Source organism: Dama dama, chromosome 22 (assembly GCF_033118175.1).
Source record: "Dama dama isolate Ldn47 chromosome 22, ASM3311817v1, whole genome shotgun sequence".
In the NCBI taxonomy this organism is placed as follows: Eukaryota; Metazoa; Chordata; class Mammalia; order Artiodactyla; family Cervidae; genus Dama; species Dama dama.
Window position 1 is genome coordinate 53,937,139 of NC_083702.1, and position 24,204 is coordinate 53,961,342.

The window sequence follows — 24,204 nt, forward strand, 5'->3', positions numbered from 1 at the left end:
TGGATTTGAAAAATATGGAAATGAAGATCATGTTTAAAGTAGTAAAATCACACTGGGTAAAATTCCCCAGGTTGGAATTATAGCTTTACCAGCCAGCAAGCTGTAGGTCTTAGGCATGTTACCTCACTTTTTCTTAATATCATCATTTTCCTTACATGTGGTTGAGACTCACTCCTTTTGAGGTCCTTACTAACTTTTGAACTCTTACCCCAGATTTCTGGGCTAACTACGTAAAGTCAAAATACTCAGATTGTATGACCTTAAACTTTCAGCAATAATTATGGTTTGTTATAGTAAAATACAATTCATATGGCCATAGTAACAAATTTTATGTATAGAAACCTCAGACTCTGTAACAGACCAGCATTAAAAGAGATTGGTGTAATTTTCAATACGAAGTCTTGTGCTATAGATGAGTCACACATCTCAACTGTATCATCAGTATAAAATACTGGTTACAGATCTGAAAGAGACACGTGCACCCCAATGTTCATTGCAGCACTGTTTATAATAGCCAGGACATGGAAGCAACCTAGATGCCCATCAGCAGATGAATGGATAAGGAAGCTGTGGTACATACACACCATGGAATATTACTCAGCCATTAAAAAGAATTCATTCGAACCAGTCCTAATGAGATGGATGAAACTGGAGCCCATTATACAGAGTGAAGTAAGCCAGAAAGATAAAGACCAATACAGCATACTAACACATATATATGGAATTTAGAAAGATGGTAACGATAACCCTTTATGCAAAACAGAAAAAGAGACACAGAAGTACAGAACAGACTTTTGAACTCTGTGGGAGAAGGTGAGGGTGGGATGTTGCGAAAGAACAGCATGTATATTATCTATGGTGAAACAGGTCACCAGCCCAGGTGGGATGCATGAGACAAGTGCTTGGGCCTGGTGCACTGGGAAGACCCAGAGGACTAGGGTGGAGAGGGAGGTGGGAGGGGGGATCGGGATGGGGAATACGTGTAAATCTATTGCTGATTCATGTCAATGTATGACAAAACCCACTGAAAAAATAAATAAATAAATTAATTAAAAAAAAATAAAGAAATACATTTAAATACAAAAAAAATACTGGTTAACATATTAGGACAGATATATTTGATGTTAATCAAATATATTTTAATATTGCAAAAGTATTATATCATTAAAGTTAATTATCAAGGAAAATTAAATTTAACTGGTGAGACAACCTTTCTCAAAAATATGATGATACATGTAAGCTTCAGTGTGTGGACTTTGTCATCCATTTCGGTGCCCCAGAAACCCTTTATTAAAAATGCAAAACACCGATTTGTCTAGCTGCTAGCCACAGCAGGTGCCTTGTACTGTCCCTAATTATATACTATTTCACCTCCCCTCCTGCTTCATTTTTACTTCATTTTTCTTTTCTTGGCTGTGTTCCATGAAGTAGAGATTATTGGATACATGATTTTAAGTTAAATGAATTATTACTCTGACAGCATTGGCACCTGGTCAAAATGTATAATCAAGTGTGTGTTTATAGACCCAAGGCATGTATGCAGAAATTTATTTCTTAAGATGAATATATTATATTTTAGTAAGACATTGGAGAAAAGAGATGATAAAAATACGGTAAATTTTAATTCACCACATCCTACCTGGATGCAGAATCTTTCAGTGCTCTGGCTGTTCATTTCACTATGAATCACTCCCCTTTACAAAGATTATTCCACAATTAACTTTAAGACCAGCTGAACTGTGGATGGGGCAGTGCTAGTGAGCGACAGACACCCCCTTTCAGTCTTCACTGGACCAAACAGTTACACGGCCATCACGTCAAAATGATCAGCAAGTGCTCCTTTTTTTCCTACCTTCTGGATTTTTTAACTTTTTTCCTAAAATAATAAAGTTCCTGTGTACATATAATAACAATAATAAATTACCTATACTTCATTATCTCAGTGATCTCAGCACTATGGCCCAGATTTTTTTTTTTTTTAGATTCTGTGTTGTTTATTACTGTCCAAATACATGAAGTTCTGATGAAATAAAATTATATGGTACAGATAAAAACAGGCCATGAGAGCCCAGAGTTGTTTTAGGGCCAAATGGCAGACCACTCAACAGTTCACATTTTAGGAATTCAAAATGCTTAAAAATTTATAAGGTGGTTTCTGAAAAAGAAAGAGAAGGAAAAAAGGAAGAAAAAAAGACAAAAAGGAGGAAGGGAGGGAGCAGACAGAAACGACTGAGGAAATGTTAGCTCACGAGAAAGCCTGACTTAGAAAGAAGTGACTAATGCATAAAAAAATGCATAAACTTTGTGCAGATTAATGCAATAGTAAACAGCAGAATACATAGGCCTCATAATACTTCTGTAATGGCATATATATAATGTCTCTAGCACTTTTGGAAAATATGCAGATGCTAATTAAAGATCATTCTAGATAAAAATACACATTTCTCTAAAGGGACGATGGGGGTGAGGGGAGGCGGGATCTGGTCTCAGGGCACATCCCCGCATATGAACAAAGATGAAACTATGGGGTATTTTTTGGTAATTCTAGTGAATATGGCAGCAAAAATTTGTTGTAAGGATGTTGGCTGGTTTTAAGAGGGTTATTTTCAAATATAACCTTATAGCTGCATTTGTAAAAAAAAAAAAAATCTTTGTGAAAAGTTAATTTTATTAACCCTGAAGAATGTCTCTATTGACACCTCTTTCTAAGATAACCTAAGAGTAGCAAGAGTTGTGAATGGGTGAGGGGTTTATGCTTTAAAGCAAATGCGAACCCTCTCTGGGTTCCTCTCACACAAAGGGATACAGACTCTTAAATACAATAAACTACCTTAAAAATCTGCCACCTAACAATTGTTTAAATCATAGAAAAATAGCATTTTTTGGTAAAAAGAAATATAGTTACTTTGTTAAAATGGTCTATTTTACCAGCAATTATTTCTCATATAAAGAATTTCTAGACATCCATACAGGAAATAAAAATAGATAATACTGAGTGCAAAGCAGATGATGGCATGTTTGCAAAAGATCGGAGCATCTCATTGCCGATAAATAATACTCTTATTCATCATAGTACAAGGTTTCATCTTTTGGAAACTTACAAGCTACCGCTTTCATTTGCTGATGGCAAGTTACTTAACAGGTAAAGTGACTTCAGCAGCAGAAGGCCAAATTTATGAGACATGGATCATACATATCTGTTCACATTTCCCGGAAACTCAAAGTGCTGAAACACTAGCAAAGGCCTATGTCCCCCAAACTCCCTAAAGTTAGTGTGGACAGCAGGCCCCAGAGATATGAAGGGGGATTTATGACATTCTTGGTCCTTTTAAAATCATTCAGTAAACCACCCACATTTGAGTTTTCACATATAGCCAGATTAACACCAAACGCTCTATCAGCTTGGCTAAATCCATCATTGAGGGTCCTTGTGACTCTTCTCTAAATATAGGTATTAACCCTTCGTGCTATAAAAACGGATGCTTTCAACAGACTAGACTGCTTTATTTCCACAGAGTGACTCTGTGGGGTCGATGTGTGTCCTGGCCATGGAGAAGGATGGCCCAGTGAGGTTCCTCCCAGGTGGCGGGGCTGAGGCCAGCTCGGGGGTCACCTGTCAGCAAAAGATGCGGGCCCACACTCAGCGGTGTGCCATCACACCCTCTCCACCCTGCTTGGGTCATAGGAATCTGGGCACCAGAAGTCCCGGCCGCCGTTCTCTTCCCTTCGCACTGCTGGATGCCTGTCTGCTTTCAGCGACAGAGCACCTTGGGGGTCGGAGAGCTTGTGCTCAGCGCTGGGAGCCACTAGGCCTCCCGTATGGCCCAGATTTAAGTTGCAGTATAAACAAGAGAGAGGAGAACTATAATTGAACACATATTCCATGCCAAACACTCTACATGGCACTCTACAAATATTTATTCTCTCCTACAAACCTCAAGTCTATAACAATGTCAGTCATTGCCTTTTGTTCTGTAATTAGTAACAACAGTTTACGGAGTGCCTACTATGAGCTGGAGCCTGTTTTGGACCTGGGAAATAACAAAAGAGGGAAAAAAAAATGGCAAAAGTTTCTGCCTTCTTGGGGCTACAATGAAATGGAGAAGATAGATAATAAATACAATAAATGTTTAAAAATAGCCCATTAGATGGTGATTAATGCCATAGAGGGCTTTCCAGGTGGCACTAATGGTAAAAAAAAAAAAAAAAACAAAAGCAAACCCGCCTGCCAATGGAGGAGATCTAAGAGATGCAGGTTCGATCCCTAGGTTGGGAAGATCCCCTGGAAGAGGGCATGGCAACCCTCTCCAGTATTCTTGCTTGGAGAATCCCATGGACAGAGGAGACTGGCAGGCTACAGTCCATAAGGCTGTAAAGATTCGGACACGACTGAGGCGACTTCGCATAGCACAATGCCATAGAGAAAGATGAAGTGGGCGAGGAGCTAGGCAATGGTCAGAAAGCAGGAGTGGGCTGCAATGACCAGGGAAGGGTTCTGTTAGAAAAGTAACCTTTGAGCAAAGACCTGAAGGCGGTGCGGGAGTAGAGTCTACAGACCCCACAGGGAAGTAGGTCCTAGGTGGAGGGAAGAGGAAGTCCAGAGTCCCGGGTGAGAGCATGCCTCACATCCGAGAAACCAAGGAAGGCCAGGGAGGGGCAGGGGGGTCAGGGTGAGAAGGGGGAGACAGGGTCAGAGACCTCACTGGGGCCAGATGGGGGGACGCCAGCGGCCCTGTGAAGGCCGGAGCTTTGAGGGAGAGCAAAGCCACTGGATACGGTGAGCGAGGCGGGCTCTCTCGTGTGAGGCTTACTCAGGCTGCTGTGATGAGCCTGGGTGGAGGGGAGCAGACACGGAAGCTGGGAGACCGGTGGGGAAGGCACCGCAACAGCCCAGGTGAGAGACCCTGAGGACTTGGACCAAGGTGGAGCTTGGGGTGTGTGAAAGGTGGTCAGACTCTGGATACATTTTCATGGTGAGGGAAATAGAGGAGTCAAGGAGAACAAGGTTTTCAGCCCGGGCAGCTATGATGGGGAGACCATGGGAGGAGCTGATTCTGGAAAGAAGATGGGAGTAAGGGGGTTGAATGTGTTAGGTGAGGAGGAGTCTGGGGTTCAAGGGAGACAGCTGGGCTGGAAAACACATTTGAACAAAGCCTGAAATCCTCACAAGCAACAATGTACCGCCCTGGAAGATTCCTTGCTGAGTTATCTCTAGGAGTGCTTTGAATACAGATTAACTTCCCATCATTCAGAATCAAAAAAGAAATGGGAACCAACACCGTTGAGCTATGTCAGATTCTGAGCTGGGCCTTAAAATATATTTTTTCTCTTTGCCACCCCATGGACTAAACAGTCGATGGAATTTTTCAGGCCAGAATACTGGAGCAGGTACCCTTTCCCTTCTCCAGGGGATCTTCCCAACCCAGGGATCGAACCCAGGTCTCCTGCATTACAGGTGGATTCTTTACCAGCTGAGCCACAAGGGAAGCCCAAGAACACTGGAGTAGGTGGCCTATCCCTTCTCCAGCTGATCTTCCCAACCCAGGGATGGAACCGGGGTCTCCTGCATTGCAAGCGGATTCTTTACTAACTGAGCTATCAGGGAAGCCCCCCCCCCCCCCCCCCCCCGCTTTTTTGTCTCTAAATTTCCCCAAGGGATTTATAGTGTTACCTTATTGGATACATAAAGTACCTGAGGTTTAGAGAGGGCAAATGCCTTGCTCAATCTTATACTGTCGTAAATGCTACAGGCCAGATTTGACTCAAACCTTCTATACCCACAAAAAAGTACACTTCATGCCAGGCCACAAGTGTCACGTAACTGACCAATCTCTGAGGCCAGGTCCCTTTCGAAACAGAAGACATACTCACCTGCAGCACACACAGTTTATCCACGTGACTAGTTACCGTGATGCTCACTTACCACGTTCAGCAGCATAATGATGCAGAAATTGATGCACACAGCAGTTCCTGTGGTTGCAACCTGAGAATTATTCCTGATTAACGCCCACTTAAAGGCTGCAAAAGTGCTGACGGTCACCACCCTGTAAATGACGATCCCGAACACAGCGGCGATCACCACGCAGATCTGGCAGGAAGACGGAGGACGCCCAGTGAGCACAGTGGTGGAATGTTTCAGGGAGGGGCTCCCACCCCCGAGAAAATCCTCCGACAGGAAAAGGAGATGCGGTCATGGATGTTCTGACTTGAGACACCATAACAAAAGGCACACTTTTCGTGTGGTTGATACTTCCTCTCATCTGTTTGTATGTTCTTTCTTATCCAAATAGAAAAACCATGGTACTTGAGAGTTGATACACGGTTAGGCTACAGAATGACACTTTTAAAATCAGAATATTAGATTAAGCAAATGAACAAATATTATGGAAATCTAATCATGTTGCTCTTCTGTTTAAAGCTCTTTCTTGGTTTCCTTTTACTCTTAGGATAAAAGCAAAGCCCTTACGGTGGCCTGAGTCTCTCCAGCCCCACTGTTTTTCTACTCCCTCCAAAGACTCTAGACCTTTCCTTATTGTTTCAAATAGGCTAAGCACCCTTAATTTTCCTTTGCCCAAAACAATGACCCGCTCATTCCCCTGCCAAAGACATGACACACCCACATGCACACCCATAGTCTACTTAATACCTATTCATTCTTCACATCTCAGCTCAAGAACTACTTCATAATTAATGCTTTTCATGACCCGCCCTCCCCAACTCCTCAGGCTTTTTGCTGTTGTTATATGGCACCGATGGCTTCCCAGAGGCTCAGCAGTAAAGAACCCGCCTCCCAACGGAGGAGGCAGAAGAGACATGGGTCTGATCCCTGGTTTGGGAAGATCCCGTGGAGGAGGGTATGGCAGCCCACTCCAGTTGCCTGGAGAATCCTATGGACAGAGGAGCCTGGTGGGCTACAGTCTGTAGGGTTGCAAAGAGTCAGACATGACTGCGTGATTGAGCATGCACATGGTACCTATGCAGCTTATTTGTTGCTATTCAGTTGCTAAATTTATAATTTCTAACAACTGTCGGCTTATCGTCAGTTTCCCCCACTTAGACAGTAAGCTCTGCCAAGGTAGGGATGGTGACTGTTGTTCCTGCAGTTCATGGTTTCTGCAACATCTTAGCATCATGCCAGGCACTCAGTTATTTGTTGCTGAATAAGCCTATGAAAGGTACATACTCTTATTTATCAGATAGATACACAGACTGAACTGAGGCATCTTCCTCTGAACACTTGATGGTGTTTGAGAAGAATATAGCACATCTCTATCTCTGTGAATAATGGGGATTTGAGATTCCAAAACGTTCTTTGGCTTTCATTAGATGACTCGCTTACTGTGTCTTAGAGCAGAGACCTTAGCTTACATGGCTGTCAAAAACTAGATCTTAAAGTGGGCCCTCAGGATGTGCTCTGGCAACTTAAGAGCTTCCTTTCTTCATAGGAGCTGTCCTATGTTTGGCATAGACTCTGTCTTTGGTATACTGTGAGGGACATGCTCTAGAAGCCCAGGTATAAAACCTAGCTGAACTGGCAAAAAATAGTAAAAGTAATAGTAGTAATAATAGAAAACAAACAAAAAACCGCCCATGTCTGAATCCTGGAGCTGTTGATAGGGACATAGGTGAGACCTACACTGAATTTTAGACAAGGGTGGCAATATGCTGCCATGGACAGTTCACTGTACTCAGAGTCGTAAGTCAGGGCTGAGTCCTGGTTCAGCTACAACCTGGCAGTGTGCCCTTGAGCAAGTAGCGTGTCCTCTCCATGGCTTCAGCCTCTACAGGTCTTATTGTGAGAAACACAACCCAAAACAATATATGTAAATGTACTTACAGGACGCAAAGCCTGACACCACTGCTTACAAAGCAGAGTCTGTAGAAAGGGCAGCATCTGAGTCTTGATGCAAGCTGAGGGACACTTGGGCAATCTGCCTACCCCTCCATCTCCCCACTTTCCTCCCAGCTACAGCAGGGAGATTGTCTGAATTTTCTGTTGTTTTGTCCTTCCCATTCGAACCAATTAGGATATATATTTATGTACATGTGCTCTTTGAAAAGAGGAAAAAGGAGGATCCTAACCATTCCTTCCTGCTCTAAAATGACATTTCTGACAAATTGCATATGTGTGGTTCAGTAACTGACAGGGTCAAAGTGGATCACAAAATGACTTCTTTTTAGGAAAACCTAACAATCCAGCTTCAGATTAGTTTTGAAAACGGATATAACCATCAGCGAAATAAATGTTAGGGAGTTAGAGCTGGCATTAAAAAATAGACTAATAAAAAAATCAGAGCTCCTTGAATATTATAAAGATGGGCATTGTTTCAATTACTATTTTCAGTTTTATACATCTATTTGCATAGCATATACTGGGTCATGGCAAAGAATATATTTCTTATTATATGAGCATTGTAAAAAAGAAAGCTTGAACGATATTGCTGTAAGTTCCATCTCACAGTCTTAGTTCCTTTCATTATGGTATAGACAAATGGAAAGAACAGTAGTTAGAGAACCTGAGCTTTTGGCTATTCCTGGCTAACCTGGCTGAGCCCCTTAACCTTCTGGAGTCTCAGTTACTCCACCTGTAAAACGGGACAGCAGTGTCATCCCTGATCATCATATAGAACTGTTGTGAGGTCTAAATATCAGAATGTGCAAAAAATATATTTAAATACCTGATATGATTATTGTTGTTCCCATGCTATAGGTTTGTACTTTATGAAACACAGTTGTGTAAAAAAAAAAAAAGGTTCATACCATAAAAAATATTCCAGATGCAGAAACAATAAGTCGGCTGCATTTATCTGCAAATGCTTGATATGGTTCTGGCTTGCCTGAAATGGGATTCATCCGTTCTTTCTTGGAATACTTGGCTTCAAACTGGGGCCGTATTTCTTCCTAAAGAACAAGCAGACACATTTTCACATACTGAAGAGGTACTCGGACAAGAAGAAAAAAAAATCATTTTACCCCACAGGAAAACAGTCAACAAAGGCCACAGTCATCACTCACTCAATGATATACACTTGGAAGCCCGGGTTTAAATGTCTGGAAATTGGCGACTTATTAAAGACAATCTAAAGAATGGTGAGCTTCAAAGATTATCATCATGGCTCTGTGATTTAGACTAATGGTTAAGTATCTCTATTATCTTATTAGATGATACTTGAAGAGAGAAACTGATAGTGAGAAAGGGACCAATTTGCCCCTGTCCCCAGTGGTTTGAAATAACTCACAAGCTTTTATTTATTATTGAGGAATGATATGAACACCAGGACAAAGACAACTTCTCAAGGGCAAAATGTTCAGAATTCATTTTATGAGTTATAATGGCAATATAATTCTTAGTTTTCTACAATTTTTAGTTTTTCGATTTAGGCAGTTAAAAACCTGGTGAATCTATTTTTTAAATAAGCTCCTATAGGAGTCATTCACCCTTAACCATAGATTTTAATGCGTTCTTAATTGGTATTGAAAACAAGGTAAACACCTTTCAAATCCTGTTAAAATCAAGGCGCCTCTAATTCTAAATCAAGCTGAGATTTTTATTTCAGTTGAGCCCCATCTAATGTGAATGGCTTCTGACTAAAAGCAATTAGAGGATTAGGAAAAGATAAGCAACAAAATGGTGTGCTGAAGTGGCTCTGATTAATTAGGAACTTGTTTTATGTGAGTGTCTTGGAAGAGGCAGGAAAAGGAGCAGAAACTCTGGTGCAAGGGAGACTTGAGTTAGTTCAGGCAGAAACACTCAAGAGTTGGATGAAGTACTGACAGGAAGCACAGAAGGATCTCACCGGAAAGAAATCACAGCAGGTCTGGCAGGGGCCACCCTGTGTCGGAGGAGAGGCAGCCGACTCCCTCCACAGGGTAAGCCCGACGCTGGCGTCATGCAGAAATCGGGAGGGTCATGGGGACAGACGGTTACAAACAGCCTCTGCCTCCTTTATTTCAGGTAGCTATACCTTAGGGCATATCAGATCTAGAACATTCTGCTTCTTTGGGAAACTCAATCCATCAGGCTATAAGTGTCATCAAGGGTGACTAAGTTAATCATCCAGAAACAGAGGTCCGTCATGGAGGCAGACCTGTCATCCTGGGTATGACAGGCTATGTTTGGTCCCCACTCTACCTCCCAATTCATAAGCTGAAGTCCTAACCCTCAGTATCTCAGAATGTGTCTGTATTTGGAGACAGGGTCCCTGCAGATGTAATTAAGTTAAAATGAAGTCATTAGGGTGAACCCCAATCCAATATGACTAGTGTCTTTGTAAGAAGAGCACATTTAGAGACATGCAGAGAGAGAGGACCGTGTGAAGACACACGGAGTGGATGGCCATCGACAAGCCAGACACAGAGACAGGGAACAGATCCTTCCCTCATGGCCCTCAGAAGAAACCAGCCCTGCCAGTGGCCTCAGACTGCTCACCTCCAAACTGTGAGACACGTTCTATTGCATAAGCCACCCCATCAGTGGTGCTCTGTTCTGGCAGCCCTGGCCAGGTTACCCTTGCAGGAGGCAGGCGGCTCATCTGGGTTCTTCTGCACAGCAAGCTGAGGGCCACGGGCTAGGAGTAACAGGCATTTCTACACTGAATCCCAAATGGAACTGGAACTGCACACAGCTCCTGACCTGACCTCTACACAGGGGTGCTGAGTGAAAGCACGCTTCAGCGCTCCATGCTTTTTAACAGGGCTGGGAATCCAGAAGGATCCAGACATACCAGAGGTACGTTTACCCTAAAGGTACCAGCATAGTGGGCCCACCACAAGTGCCCGTGGTGACTTTAGACTGGTGTAATCAAAGTTCCTTAAATAATGCTACACTTTATAGCTGACAAGGGAGAATTTAGAAACTTTTTTCTTTAGAAATGAAAAAAGATCCAAAGGTGAAGTAATTTGCCTTAGATGACACAGCTTCTTGGTGGTGACTTGGATACCCAGGAAAGAGCATTTTCCATCCCATGTGAAAGCTACTCCTATACACACATGGAACAAAAACCAGAACAGCTCCACCCAGGAGGAAGTTTCGAATGCAGCCTTGCTGCAGCTGGGAGCCTTCAGAAACCTGGGCGGTCCCTACCAACTCAGAAAACCATTTTCTGGAGAGTGAATGCTTATACAAGCCTGAGAGGGGCCTTAGCACAGGAACAAGGATTGCTGAAAATCCCAGCACCATGTCTATATTTAAAAACTACCCAAATATGTTCATGGGCTTGAGGAGAAAAGGCATCCATCCACAAGGGATGATTTGGAGGAAAACACATTCCTCTCAAAATTATCTCCCCTACCAAGCCTATCTCAGGGCTAAAATTCTCAGCTGTGTTTACAGATGATTCCATTTAACTTATAAAAATAAACATATGTGTCTCTTGGAAGGAAAACACCCGTTAAGACCCATGATCATATCATATATGGCTAGTGCATTGGGTTTGTTTGCACCTGTAGGCTCCCAGGAAATGGAACTCAGGAGAGGCAGGGGATGAGAGGAAGGAAAGATGAATTCAGGCCTGGAGTGACTCTCAGGGGAAAGCAGGGTCCGAGAGACACACAATGACCAAACTCAGCATGGGGCCTCAACACTTTTGACATAAAGACCAGACGCGGATTAGGAAAGGCCATGGTGTACTGGCCTGGAAGGGAGAGCACCATGCTGAAAAAGTGAGTCTGAGGGCCCGAGTTTACCTCTGCTGGACAGTTTTATCTAGCGGTGGCCCGGCTTTTAGCACATTAACCAAAGAGCTTGCATGAGTAGTGGTCCCCCCTCAGTATTCATCATGTGAGACTCCTTCTGAGCTGTCCAGGGTCCTGAAGACTTAACCATTTCCTTGGAGAACTTCAGGAGGTCTGCTTTCAAGTGCCTATAACTGTAAACTGATATTCTCCTTCTGCCACAGTGAAGAGAATGGATAATATTTAAGGAAACTAAACAAATCTTACTACCAATTCTTCTGATATGTCTACATACAAGTGAAATGCTTTACTTAGCCATGAACTTTTTACTCCACTAAGAAATCAAAATGTATTCTTTCAAATTCTTCTGCTACATTTTTATACTGCTTGAAATTTCCTGCAGAGACAGGTATAAAGATGCTTTATGAGTCAACCTGACTTCCATCACAGAGCAGAAAGTGATGACTCAAGAAGGATTGTGTATTTCTTGATTATCTGCTTTTTTTTTTTAAATTGAGGTAAATAATACAAACCTCCTCTTCTTCCCAGTCTATCAAATCCCAGTCATAAGCAATTACTGCTCTCCGTCTTTTCCAAAACTCCAGAAAAACTGTCGCTGAAACAAGCAGAGAAAGACAGACATTTTCAAATTAAAAAATGCCTTGAACTGTGTCAGTAGATAATGAAGCCATTGTAAAGAATGACAGCTATTTGTGTAAGCATTCTTGAATATCAGGATTTCTAGCTAAACATCATTTAACAAAGATCATTTTCTGAGAATTACTAAGCCTGTGTCAAACATAATGAAAACACAAGAGATTTAAATTAAGCTTATTTGCAAGTCATAGCAGAACAGACTTATTAGAATGACAAAGCTTCTGGGATATAAGAATACAGAAAACTAGGTTACCAATATCTTTCTGATATTGTATTTATCTTGTAGATAGTGTATCTATCTTGTAGATATTGTATCTATCTTTCTGATAGAGTATTTAACAACTTATTGACCAGAGATGTATTAATACATCTTTTGTTACCTGAACATTATTGACTGGAGACATATCAATAATCGCTTACATAACAAATCGCTGGAAAAGGAAATGGCAACCCACTCCAGTATTCTCGCCTGGAGAATCCCATGGACAGGGGAGCTGGCAGGCTACAGTCTGTGGGGTTGCAAGAGTCAGACAGGACTTAGCAACTGAACTACTACTACTAACAAATTGCCAGCCACAGGTGTTAGTTTCTACAAAAATCCCCTGGTCAGTAATGTGTTAAAAAGCAAGGGACAGAAAAGCAAAAGCAAAACTGAGCAGTTCACATGTATTTAATTGGCAGAGATTTCTTTTTCCCCCAATCCTCCTCATGACAAATGTCCTCATATTGAAGGCAAAGTGTGTATATTGTATTAAAAAACCTTTTCCAACCTGTTCCAACCATTTCCAACCTCTACCTGTACTACGCAGGTAAAGCTGATGGTGATCCTCATTTAGCCAAAGTAACTTTCTACTCAATTCAGTTTAAATATATCAACACAAATAAATTGCTGAGCATTATAAAATGACAGGTCAAAAAATGATCAAGACATATCCCTGTTGCCTAGGAAGCCACAAGCTTGAAGAGGGGACACATACACACATTCACTCACTCACTCACTCAGAGGATGGCTGCAACTAAGAATTGCACAGAGACACCCTAGGAGAGGGAATTGTCAGATCCATCTCTACAGGGTCTTGCTGTGTAATCAGATTAGAAAAAGGGGGAAATATGTCAATGTCCTATGTTTGGAATCAGTTTCATGGAGAAAAGTAAACATCCAAACGTTCATTCCAAAGAGAGATAATGACTTCCTTCTTTTCTGCTCCCCTTTGCCCTCAGTTCAGTTCAGTCACTCAGTCATGTCCGACTCTTTGCGACCCCATTGACTGTAGCACGCCAGGGTTCCCTGTCCATCACCAATCCCCAGAGCTTGCTCAAACTCATGTCCATCGAGTTGGTGATGCCATCCAACTATCTCATCCTCTGCCATCCCCTTCTCCTCCTGCCTTCAATCTTTCCCAGCATCTTTCCTCGTTAGTGGAAAGATTCCTCATTATTCAGACATAGAACACATATTTAAAAATAAGTAAGTGGAAAGATTTTATAGGGTAAGAGTCAAGAGCTCTCTGGCTTGTGACTTACACACTCTTAGACTTGAAATCTAGTTCAGATACAAGCTGTGCTACTACTGGCAAATGAATTAACGTTTCTAATTCTCAGTATCCTGCTAAGCAAATGAAAGAGGGCAATATAATCCTATCTGCAACGGCAAAATTCAAAATGCTCTAAACGTTTTAAGTTTTTCTTCCTAAGTCTGGCACAAATTCATCATGTGGCAAGCTGTGACCTTGACTGAGGTGAGGCTACTCAAAGTCTTTGTTAATCCATCTTAGACTAACAAGTGTGACCAAAGCATAAGTGACTTGTAGGACAATATTGAGTGGTCTAACACATAATTGAAATAATAACATGATTCTGGAAAGTTTTCTAAAAACATGCAAGACCTATACACTGGAAATTATATAACATTGCTTAAATAAATTATGGAACAATTATAAATGAGCTAAATGACGTTCATGGATAGAAATATTTGATATTAAGTCTTCAGTATTCCCAAACTGATTTACTGCTTCAACTCAACTGCAATCAGATATTAGCATTTTGGAGGGGGTAGAAGTTGACAAGGTAACTCTACAACTTATACGGAAATGCAAAGGACCTAAAGTTGAGCAAACAAGTTAAAAAGAATAAGTTTTTGAGGCTTACTATTATACTATAATAATCAAGAGAGGATGTTATTACATAAAAGTACATGTATAGATCAAACAGAAAAAATTCCAGGTTTAGACCCACACATGGTTTGATTTTCAACCAAAAAATGGCAAGAAAATTCAAGTACGAAAAGGATAATCTTCCAGCAAGTAGTACAGGAAAAATTGGATACCCACATACACAAAGAAATGGATCTGACCCTTACCTTACACCATACACAAAAATCTTCCTGAGATTACTCATGGGCCTAAACATATGATCTAAAACTATAAGTTCTCTAGAAGAAAATATAGAAGAAAATCTTGGGACTCTTGAATTGGCAAAGATTTCTTAAATAAAAATCACAGAATAAAAGAAAAAACTAATTTGGAGTATATTGGAAGTAAAAATTCTTACTTTTTAAAAGATACCATTAAGAACATAAAAATGAAAATCACAAATTGGAAAAATATTTGCAAACATATGTATGCTAAAGGACTTCTATCCAGATTAAATAAATAACTCTTTTAAATATAAGAAGATAGTAACATATGGGCATTTGAACAAACACTTCAGTAAAGATGTGTAGATTGCAAACAAGTTCATGGAAAGATGCTCAACATCAGTAGACATCAGGGAAATGCAAATTAAAACCACAATGGGATAACAGTATATATCCACTATGATGATAAAGACTATTAATTCCACAAGTTTGTAAGGATGTAGAACACCTGCAGCGCTCATATAATGCTGTTGGGAATGCACAATTGCATAGCTACAATTTATTTTTTAATAAAGTTAGACATTCTCTTATTCTATGATCAGCAATGCCACTTTCAGTTATTTTTCCAGGAGAAATAGATACAAAGACTTTTATGCAATATGTGCAAAGACGTTTATAAGAGCCATTAAGTCTTAGATGAATAAAAGCTGGATTGAATCCAAATACTTATTAACATTTGGATAAACAAATGGATCAAATGAATAAATTTCAGTATACCTCAGGCAAGGGAATATTATTCTGTACTAAAAAGAACAAATTACAGACATATGCAACAACATGTATGAATCTCAACAGCATTAATCTTAGTGGAAGAAACAAAATGCTAAATACTGAAAGATTCTATTTGTATGAAATTCTAGAACAGATGAAACTACAATGACAGAAAGCATGTTGGAGGTTGCCAAGGGGCTGACTTCAGAGGCATGAGGAAACTTTCTGGAGGATGAAAATGTTTTATGTCATCATTATGGTAACAGTTACATGACTATATACAATTTGACATGACTTGTCAAAATGTACACCTAAAATCACTGGATTTTATTTTATGTAAATTATACCTAACCAAAGCTGACAAAAACATTTCATGATTCTGTCACCGAGAGAAAACCACCATTAATATATTATAAAATAGCTTTGTTTAGCTCATAAGAAACATCTTGACCAGGCCCACCAGTGAATTACTGCAGGAAAGAAGAAATTAACACATTCCCCTCCAGAGTCTGGCCAGAACCTGGAAATACCGGCAACGACTTATAGGACTTATAGCCTCTTTTACTTTACCTCCTCACTTCCCCCACTTTGTTCTAAAAATGGAAGTGGCATCCAAACCCAGGCAGATACTTCTTTAAGACACTAGTCGACTATCTCCTCAGTCTGCTGGCTTTTCAAATAAGGTCGCTGTGCTGTGCTTAGTCGTACGGTCATGTCCGACTTTTTGCAACCCATGGACTGCAGCCCACCAGGTTCCTCTGTCTGTGGGGATTCTCCAGGCAAGAATACTGGAGCGGTTTGCCATCCTCTCCTCCAGAGGAATCTTCCCAACCCAGGCACTAAACTCGGTCTCCCGCGTTGCGGGTGGATTCTTTACTGTCTGAGCCATGAAGGAAGCCCAAGAATCCTGGAGTGGGTAGCCTATTGCTTCTCCAGGGGATCTTCCCAACCCATGAATCGAACTGGGGTCTCCTGCATTGCAGGCAGATTTTTTTAACAGCTGAGCTACCAGGGAAGCCCAAAGTTGCTATTCCTTACCCCAAAAACTCATCACTCAATTTAATGGCCTGCTGAGCAGTAAGCAGTAGGAATTTGATGATGCTGTGAAAGTGCTGCACTCAATATGCCAGAAAATTTGGAAAACTCAGCAGTGGCCACAGGACTGGAAAAGGTCAGTTTTCATTCCAATCCCTAAGAAGAGCAATGCCAAAGAATGCTCAAACTACCGCACAACTGCACTCATCTCACACACTAGCAAAGTAATGCTCAAAATTCTCCAAGCCGGGCTTCAACAATATGTGAACCGTGAACTTCCAGATGTTCAAGCTGGTTTTAGAAAAGACAGAGGAACCAGAGATCAAATTGCCAACATCCGCTGGATCATAGAAAAACCAAGAGAGTTCCAGAAAAACACCTATTTCTGCTTTATTGACTATGCCAAAGCCTTTGACTGTGTGGATCACCACAAACTGTGGGAAATTCTTCAAGAGACGGGAATACCAGACCACCTGACCTGCCTTTTGAGAAATCTGTATGCAGGTCAGGAAGCAACAGTTAGAACTGGACGTGGAACAACAGACTGGTTCCAAATAGGAAAAGGAGTACGTCAAGGCTGTATATTGTCACCCTGCTTATTTAACTTATATGCAGAGTACATCATGAGAAATGCTGGGCTGGATGAAGCACAAGCTGGAACCAAGACTGCTGGGAGAAATATCAATAACCTCAGATATGCAGATGACACCACCCTTATGGCAGAAAGTGAAGAACTAGAGCCTCTTGATCAAAGTGAAAGAGGAGAGTGAAAAAGTTGGCTTAAAGCTCAACATTCAGAAGACAAAGATCATGGCATCCAGGCCCATCACTTCATAGCAAACAGATGGAGAAACAGTAGAAACAGTGGAACACTTTATCTTTTTTGGGCTCCAAAATCACTGCAGATGGTGATTGCAGCCATGAAATAAAAAGATGCTTACTCCTTGGAAGGAAAGTTATGACCAACCTAGACAGCATATTAAAAAGCAGAGACATTACTTGGCCAACAAAAGTCCGTCTAGTCAAGGCTGTGGTTTTTCCAGTAGTTATATATGGATGTGAGAGTTGGACTATAAAGAAAGCTGAGTGCCGAAGAATTGATGCTTTTGAACTGTGGTGTTGGAAAAGACTCTTGAGAGTCCCTTGGACTGCAAGGAGATCCAACCAGTCCATCCTAAAGGAAATCAGACCTGAATATTCATTGAAAGGACTGATGTTGAAGCTGAAACTCCAATACTTTGGCCACCTGATGGGAAGGCCTGACTCATTTGAAAAGACCCTGATGCTGGAAATATTGAAGGTGAGAGAAGGGGATGACAGAAGATGAGATGGTTGGATGGCATCACTGACTCAATGGACATGAGTTTGAGTAAACTCCAGGAGTTGGTGATGGACAGGGAGTCCTGGCATGCTGCAGTCCATGGGGTCGCAAAGAGTTAGACACGACTGAGCGACTGAACTGAACTGAGCAGTAGGAACTTGGACACAGTAACACTCACATACCCCAAGTCACACTTTATTTGTACACTTTGCATCCTAATGAAAACTTAAATACAGCTTTGTGTTATGTTATTATGTGCTTTGAAAGAATTTTTAATGGCTACTTACAATTTCCTTAACCATTCTATTGTTGGATATTTAGGTTATTTTCAGTTTTTGCCTAATATAAACAAAGCAAGGAAACCGTTATTTATGTATAATGTTCTTATTCTGTAATTAAGATCTTCTCTGATACCCAATTCTGGAATAACATTTTGACTGAGCACTGGAACAACCTTCTAAGTGTCTATCTGCTACTTACTGGTCCCCACTTTTACCCCTTCCACTGTTGCCACAGTTGCTTCCCGAACACAGCTGATGATGTCACATCCAAGTTTACAACTTCAGTTGGCTTTCTATTGCCTACAGGGTGAAGCCATGGTTCTCTGTTGTGGTACAGATTTCCTGTGATACGCAGGATTCAGGCTTCAACATGCACTGTTATAGTTGAATTGTGTCCCCCCTGGCAAAAATATTTTTATGTCTCAAACGCCAACCTCAGAATGTCACTTTCTTTGGAAATAAAGTAACTACAGATTAACTAGTTGAGTTCATCCTGGAGTAATGTGGGCCCTTAACTGAATATGATTAGTGTCCTTATATGAGAATACTGCCATGTGAAGACACATGGGAGAATGCAGGTGAAGGCGGGGGCAGAGATTGGGGGTGATGTGTCAACAAGCCAAGGAGTGCCAAGGATCACTGGCCATCACAAGGATCGAAGAGAAAGGCATGGAACAGGTTCCCCTTCAGAGCCTCCCGAAGGAGCCCATCTTGCTCACACCTTGATTTTGGACATCTTGCCTCCAGAACTGTGAAAGAATAAATTGCTGCTGTTTTAAGCCACCTACTGTGTGGCATGTTATTACAGCACCCTGAGGAAACTAAGATAAATCCTACGTCCCTGGCACATGCAGAGCTCGAGCATTCCTTGTCAGAGTTTCCAGCTCAGAGTGTTATTCAAACTTCTCCCTGACTCCACTCCTTTGCATGGCAAATTTAAGACTGGTTCTAACATCTCTCCTTGGGTGAAACTTTTTCTCCTTTTCCTTTTTGCCTCAGGAAGTAGGCTGCATGGACCCTCACTGTCCCTTCATAAATCTAACTTAATGCCCACTATTATAATTACCAACTTTTGAAAGCACAGATCACATCTTAGTCATTTTTAGGGGTAAACCCAGTGCCAAGAGAGAGTGAATATACACTGCTGAGTAATGAAATCTTATAACAGCCTATAGAAGGTGCATGCCACCATGGACATACTTTGGTACAGCCCTGAGTTTGGCAGATTTAGTTCAGTTCAGTTGCTCAGTTGTATCCAACTCTTTGTGACCCCATGGACTGCAGCACGCCAGGCTTCCCTGTCACCAACTCCCAGAGTTTACCCAAACTCATGTCCATTGAGTCAGTGATTCCATCCAACCATCTCATCCTCTGTCGTCCCCTTCTCCTCCCACCTTCAATCTTTCCCAGCATCGGGTCTTTCCAAGAAGTCAGTTCTTCGCATCAGGTGGCCAAAGTACTGGAATTTCAGCTTCAGCATCAGTCCTTCCAATGAATATTCAGGACTGATCTCCTTTAGGATGGACTGGTTGGACCTCCTTGCAGTCCAAGGGACTCTCAAGAGTCTTCAACACCACAGTTCAAAAGCATCAATTCTTCGGTGCTCAGCTTTCTTTATAGTCCAACTCTCACATCCATACATGACTACTGGAAAAACCACAGCCTTGACTAGATGGACCTTTGTTGGCAAAGTAATGTCTCTGCTTTTTAATATGTTGTCCAGGTTGGTCATAGCTTTTCTTCCATGGAGCAAGCGTCTTTTAAAATTTCATGACTGCAGTCACCATCTGCAGCGGTTTTGGAGCCCAAGAAAATAAAGATTAGATCTGGCTTAAATTCCAGACTCTATCACTTACCAGCTGTTAGGTAATCTTGGGTCAAGCTATGTAAATATAACCTCTCTGAGCCTCAATATCTTCAAGACGGAAATATTAATTTTTTTCTGGTGGGTTATAAGAAATTGATGACATCATATGTGACTGTACTTATGTACCTAATAGGCATTTAGTAAATGTATACCTTTCTTTTTTTAATATACAATCACCAGTTTTTGTTGGATGATATAAAAGTATAAAAAATAAAATTAGTGTAAATACCTAAAAACAAAGTCAAATTATATAATTTATGTAAAAAAAATGAGACATACTTCATTCATCAATCACTGATGAGAGCATATACAGAATCTTTGAATTTGCATTTAAACAACCACAAACTTTTTATTTTGATTGGAAAGCTCTGAGGATCTTGATTTGTTTGTTTACTGGGGATAATTTAATTTTCGGCGAAGCTAAAAGAGGAAGAAATAAACAACAGAGGAAGGAGAACAAGAAGAGAAGAGAGGGAGATAATATGCTTCCTGGCAAATCTCTGCCAGCATCAAACTCTCCAATGACTCATTTTATTTCCCCCTAGGGAGACAGCTAATTTAAGCCATAAATGTTCTGGTTCCCGAATCTTTCTAAACCACTCTGATTCAAGTTCAGAGCCCTAGGCTCATAGCATACTGGGTGGTCAAAAAGTTCATTCAAGTTTTCTGTAAGCACTTACTAAAAACACGAGCAAACTTTTTGGCCAACCCAGTCCCTCTCGGGTCCCCAGGACGCCCTGCCATCACGCAACTACAAACAAGAACAAAGGTGGTAGAGAGCTCTGCCAAAATTTCTAAGCCCACACAGAGGCCCTCCCGGGTGCTGCAGATGGTTTCCAAATGGAATCTTACTGTTTCTCTGGTGAACCCAAAGCAAAAGGCAACAGAGCAAACACATCGCCTTCATCCCTTCCGCGGGCTCGTAAACCATTCACATCTGTTCTCGCCTGCTCCATATCCAGCAACTTCCCGAAAATAAAGTGCATGTGTTTTCCCAAATGTTGTCACTTGTCAATCGTAAAGGCTGGTCCTGAGACCATTAAACCGAGCTTGGTTAGAACTGACACGCTTTCAGAGAACGGGGCCGTCACAAAGCGGCCTTCGTAGTGGTCTCAGGATGAGTGCGAAGCGCTTTGTCTTAGACTTCCACTCTCTGAAGCAGAAGCAGCCAGGCTCACAGATAGCACATGGCCCGGGGTGGCCGGAGGCGCTAAGCTTGTCAGTCTGAACGCTCGGCCTTACCACCCTCCACCCATTGCCCAGTTTTCTCCTCTGTCACATGGGAAGAGTGACAGTGCCCGTGTCAAAGGCTGCTCTGCAAATTAACTGAAGTGATGCTGTACAATGCTCAGCGCAGGGGCCAGCCCTTAATAAAGGCTTGTGTTATTGTAACTCTTACTACTATTGGCTAGTCTAGATTTTTTGCAAGAGGCAAAGTCCTATCTACAAAGAAACACCTGAAAAAATCATTCTTTTTCTCAAACTAGCTTACTTCTGGGAACAATACAGGATTTAAACAGTAAGTTGTCAATGAAGACAAAGCGATTCAGAAAATGAATTATTCCAGGCTTGACTTGCCTGGAGTGGCCCCAAAATGTTCCCTTGTGCTCAATGGTTATTACACAACATCTATCAGATTCTTAATGAATACCCTCCAATGCACGAGTGCTGTCAGATCTCCAGCCCACCTACGTGCAACCTCTATGCTTCAGGCTTCACTTCAGTCCACTGAGGTTGGCAGAGATAAAATAATAACGCCTATCCGTTATCCCCAGTATAAAATGTTCCAACTTGCAAGGAAGGAAGGCCATCCCTTTTATAATGGTGGTACTGGGTGAGGGGTGGTGATGACAACCTCTACCCTATAGAAAATTATCATTCTACCAGAATTTTACCTCTGGGTAACTGTGGGAGAAGAAAATATGATTTCAGTAAAAGGGTATGTTAAATTGATGGAACTCTGAAGTGGGCAAGGGAGTTTTAGGTATGAATTCTTCCAGAACACTACTCTATCTACGGAAGTGTTAACCCATTACACAGTAGACCAGTAGCCCAAAGCAGAGCTTCTCCATATGTGTGCCAGGAATGGATTATAGGCTTGCAAGAAGTACTAATCCCATCAGTTTGGGAGGCGACTAGGGCGAGGATGCTTAGGGCAGTATTATACCTGGCCACAAGCAGGCTTCTTCATGGACGTTAGCATACTGCACAGGTATTATCATTTTCTATGTGTCATGACTTGAAAAAGCTTGGAAACTATTGGTTTAGGAAATGAGTACATTTTTCAGTCTCCTCATTTGTAGCCATGGCAAAACTGCAGTACTGGATGGCTTATTATATTTCATGATCATGGTTACCAATACATTCTAGAAAAGCCAGATACACATTCTTGACCTAAGAGGTCATTCCTGTAACCAAAACTCTATTATGGTTAGCTTCCATTGTTTGCAAGAGATACAGTAATGGGTAGCACAAATTGTGAGGGCTTTTGCAAGGCCCACCAAAGGAGGCAGAAATCTCATGGGAATTAAAAGACTGGACCTATTCAGACAGGATATGGAAGCCAACAGCTTGAGAGATTATAGACATAAGAGACCCTGGGGCTTCACCCTGATACTCCGCGTGACGTGGCTACATTCTCTCTCCCCTCTATTCTAATTTTCTTCCACTAGTTCTTTGCTTCTGCTTATTTCTAGGTTCTGATTGGTCATAACTTCAGTCTGCTCAGAATTCCTCCTGGTCCTCACTGCCACCCTCTGTCAGCCTCTCTCCCTCCCTTCTTCCCTCCCTGCATCTTTCAGAGTCCATTTCCACTACTAATTCCCAGTGTCCTTCCACATTCTCCGAGTCACGTTCTTAAGAATAAGAGTCTGGGTGGCACTACCAGTTCCTGTTTGGCCAGAACCTCAGAACTTCTCCCAGGTCACTTTCACCAACCTGTGGTTTGACTATTCCTGAAACAAACACCCTCTGGCTGAGGAACTGGTATCAGAGGGTTCAAAAATGTCCCTTCAAGAGCCTGAGGTAAAGAAGACATCAAATATATAGGACAAGCCCCCTAAAGAGAAGAAGGGTTTATATTTCTACTTGTCAAAGAGACCATTTAAACATATTCATGGTCTCATAAAGAAATTCTTCTGGTGGGACTTCCCTGGTGGTCCAGTGGTTAAGAATCTGCCTTGCAATGCAGGGGATGTGGGCTTGATCCCTGGTTGGGGAACTTAGATTCCACATGCCTCGGGGCAACTACACCCACATACCACAACTACAAAGTCCATGCACCACAAAATCCATATGACATAATGAAGATCCCATGTGCTGCAACCAAGACCAACACAGCCAAGTAAGTATTTTTTAAAAAATAAATTCTTCTGGTAATTTTCTTCTCTTTTCCTCCAATCCATCCATTTATCCATCCATCCATCCATCCAATAAACAGTAATCTCTCTGTATTTAAAAGAAATGTATAAGGACTACCATGACCATAATGGTCCTTGTGGACCATGAACCTATGAGAAAAATTGTGAATGCAAATTATTATTAGTGACCAAAGAATGGGCATAAACCAAATGCTACGAAAATTCAAAGGAGGAAGACACTTTCTGGATGGTGAAGATGCCATTTCAGCTGGGCCTTGAAAGTTGGCAGATTCTAATATTCACTCTAGACATAAGGAACAACATGAACCTAAGTCTCAAGTGAGTAGAGTTCAATAACCTCAAAATTCAGATTTCTAGCCTTTTATGTTCTAGAAGAAATGTATAAACGTTGTAAAAAGCATGCATACCAAATTGAAAATATATAGTGTAAAAGGTGTCTCCTCACTATTCACTTACCCTTTTGTGAAAGAAAACCTCCTCTCCAAAGGTAACTACCATTCATCATTTATTACAAATTTGTCCAGACTTTTATATATGATTAAATTAAAGCTCTATAATTATTTCACTAGGAATATGCGTCAAGGCTGTATATTGTCACTCTGCTTATTTAACTTATATGCAGAGTACATCATGCAAAATGCTGGTCTGGATGAAGCACAAGCTGGAATCAAGATTGCCAGGAGAAATATCAATAACCTCAGATATGCAGATGACACCACCCTCATGACAGAAAGTGAAGAAGAACTAAAGAGCCTCTTGATGAAAGTGAAAGAGGAGAGTGAAAAAGTTGGCTTAAAACTCAACATTCAGAAAACTAATATCATGGCATCCAGTCCCATCACTTCATGGCAAACAGATGGGAA

At 41.4% G+C, this 24,204-nt stretch overlaps 1 protein-coding gene across 1 annotated transcript in view; it reads right to left on the reverse strand.

The window, feature by feature from the left end:
* The window catches only part of ANO4 (anoctamin 4), a 418,375-nt gene that overhangs the window by 49,675 nt on the left and 344,496 nt on the right, over positions 1-24,204 (reverse strand). The window contains exons 17-19 of the mRNA XM_061124170.1: positions 12,207-12,289; positions 8,761-8,901; positions 5,924-6,088 (exon numbers count right to left, since the gene is read on the reverse strand). Coding sequence (XP_060980153.1) covers positions 5,924-6,088; positions 8,761-8,901; positions 12,207-12,289 — 389 coding nt within the window. The remainder of the gene's footprint in view (positions 1-5,923; positions 6,089-8,760; positions 8,902-12,206; positions 12,290-24,204) is intronic.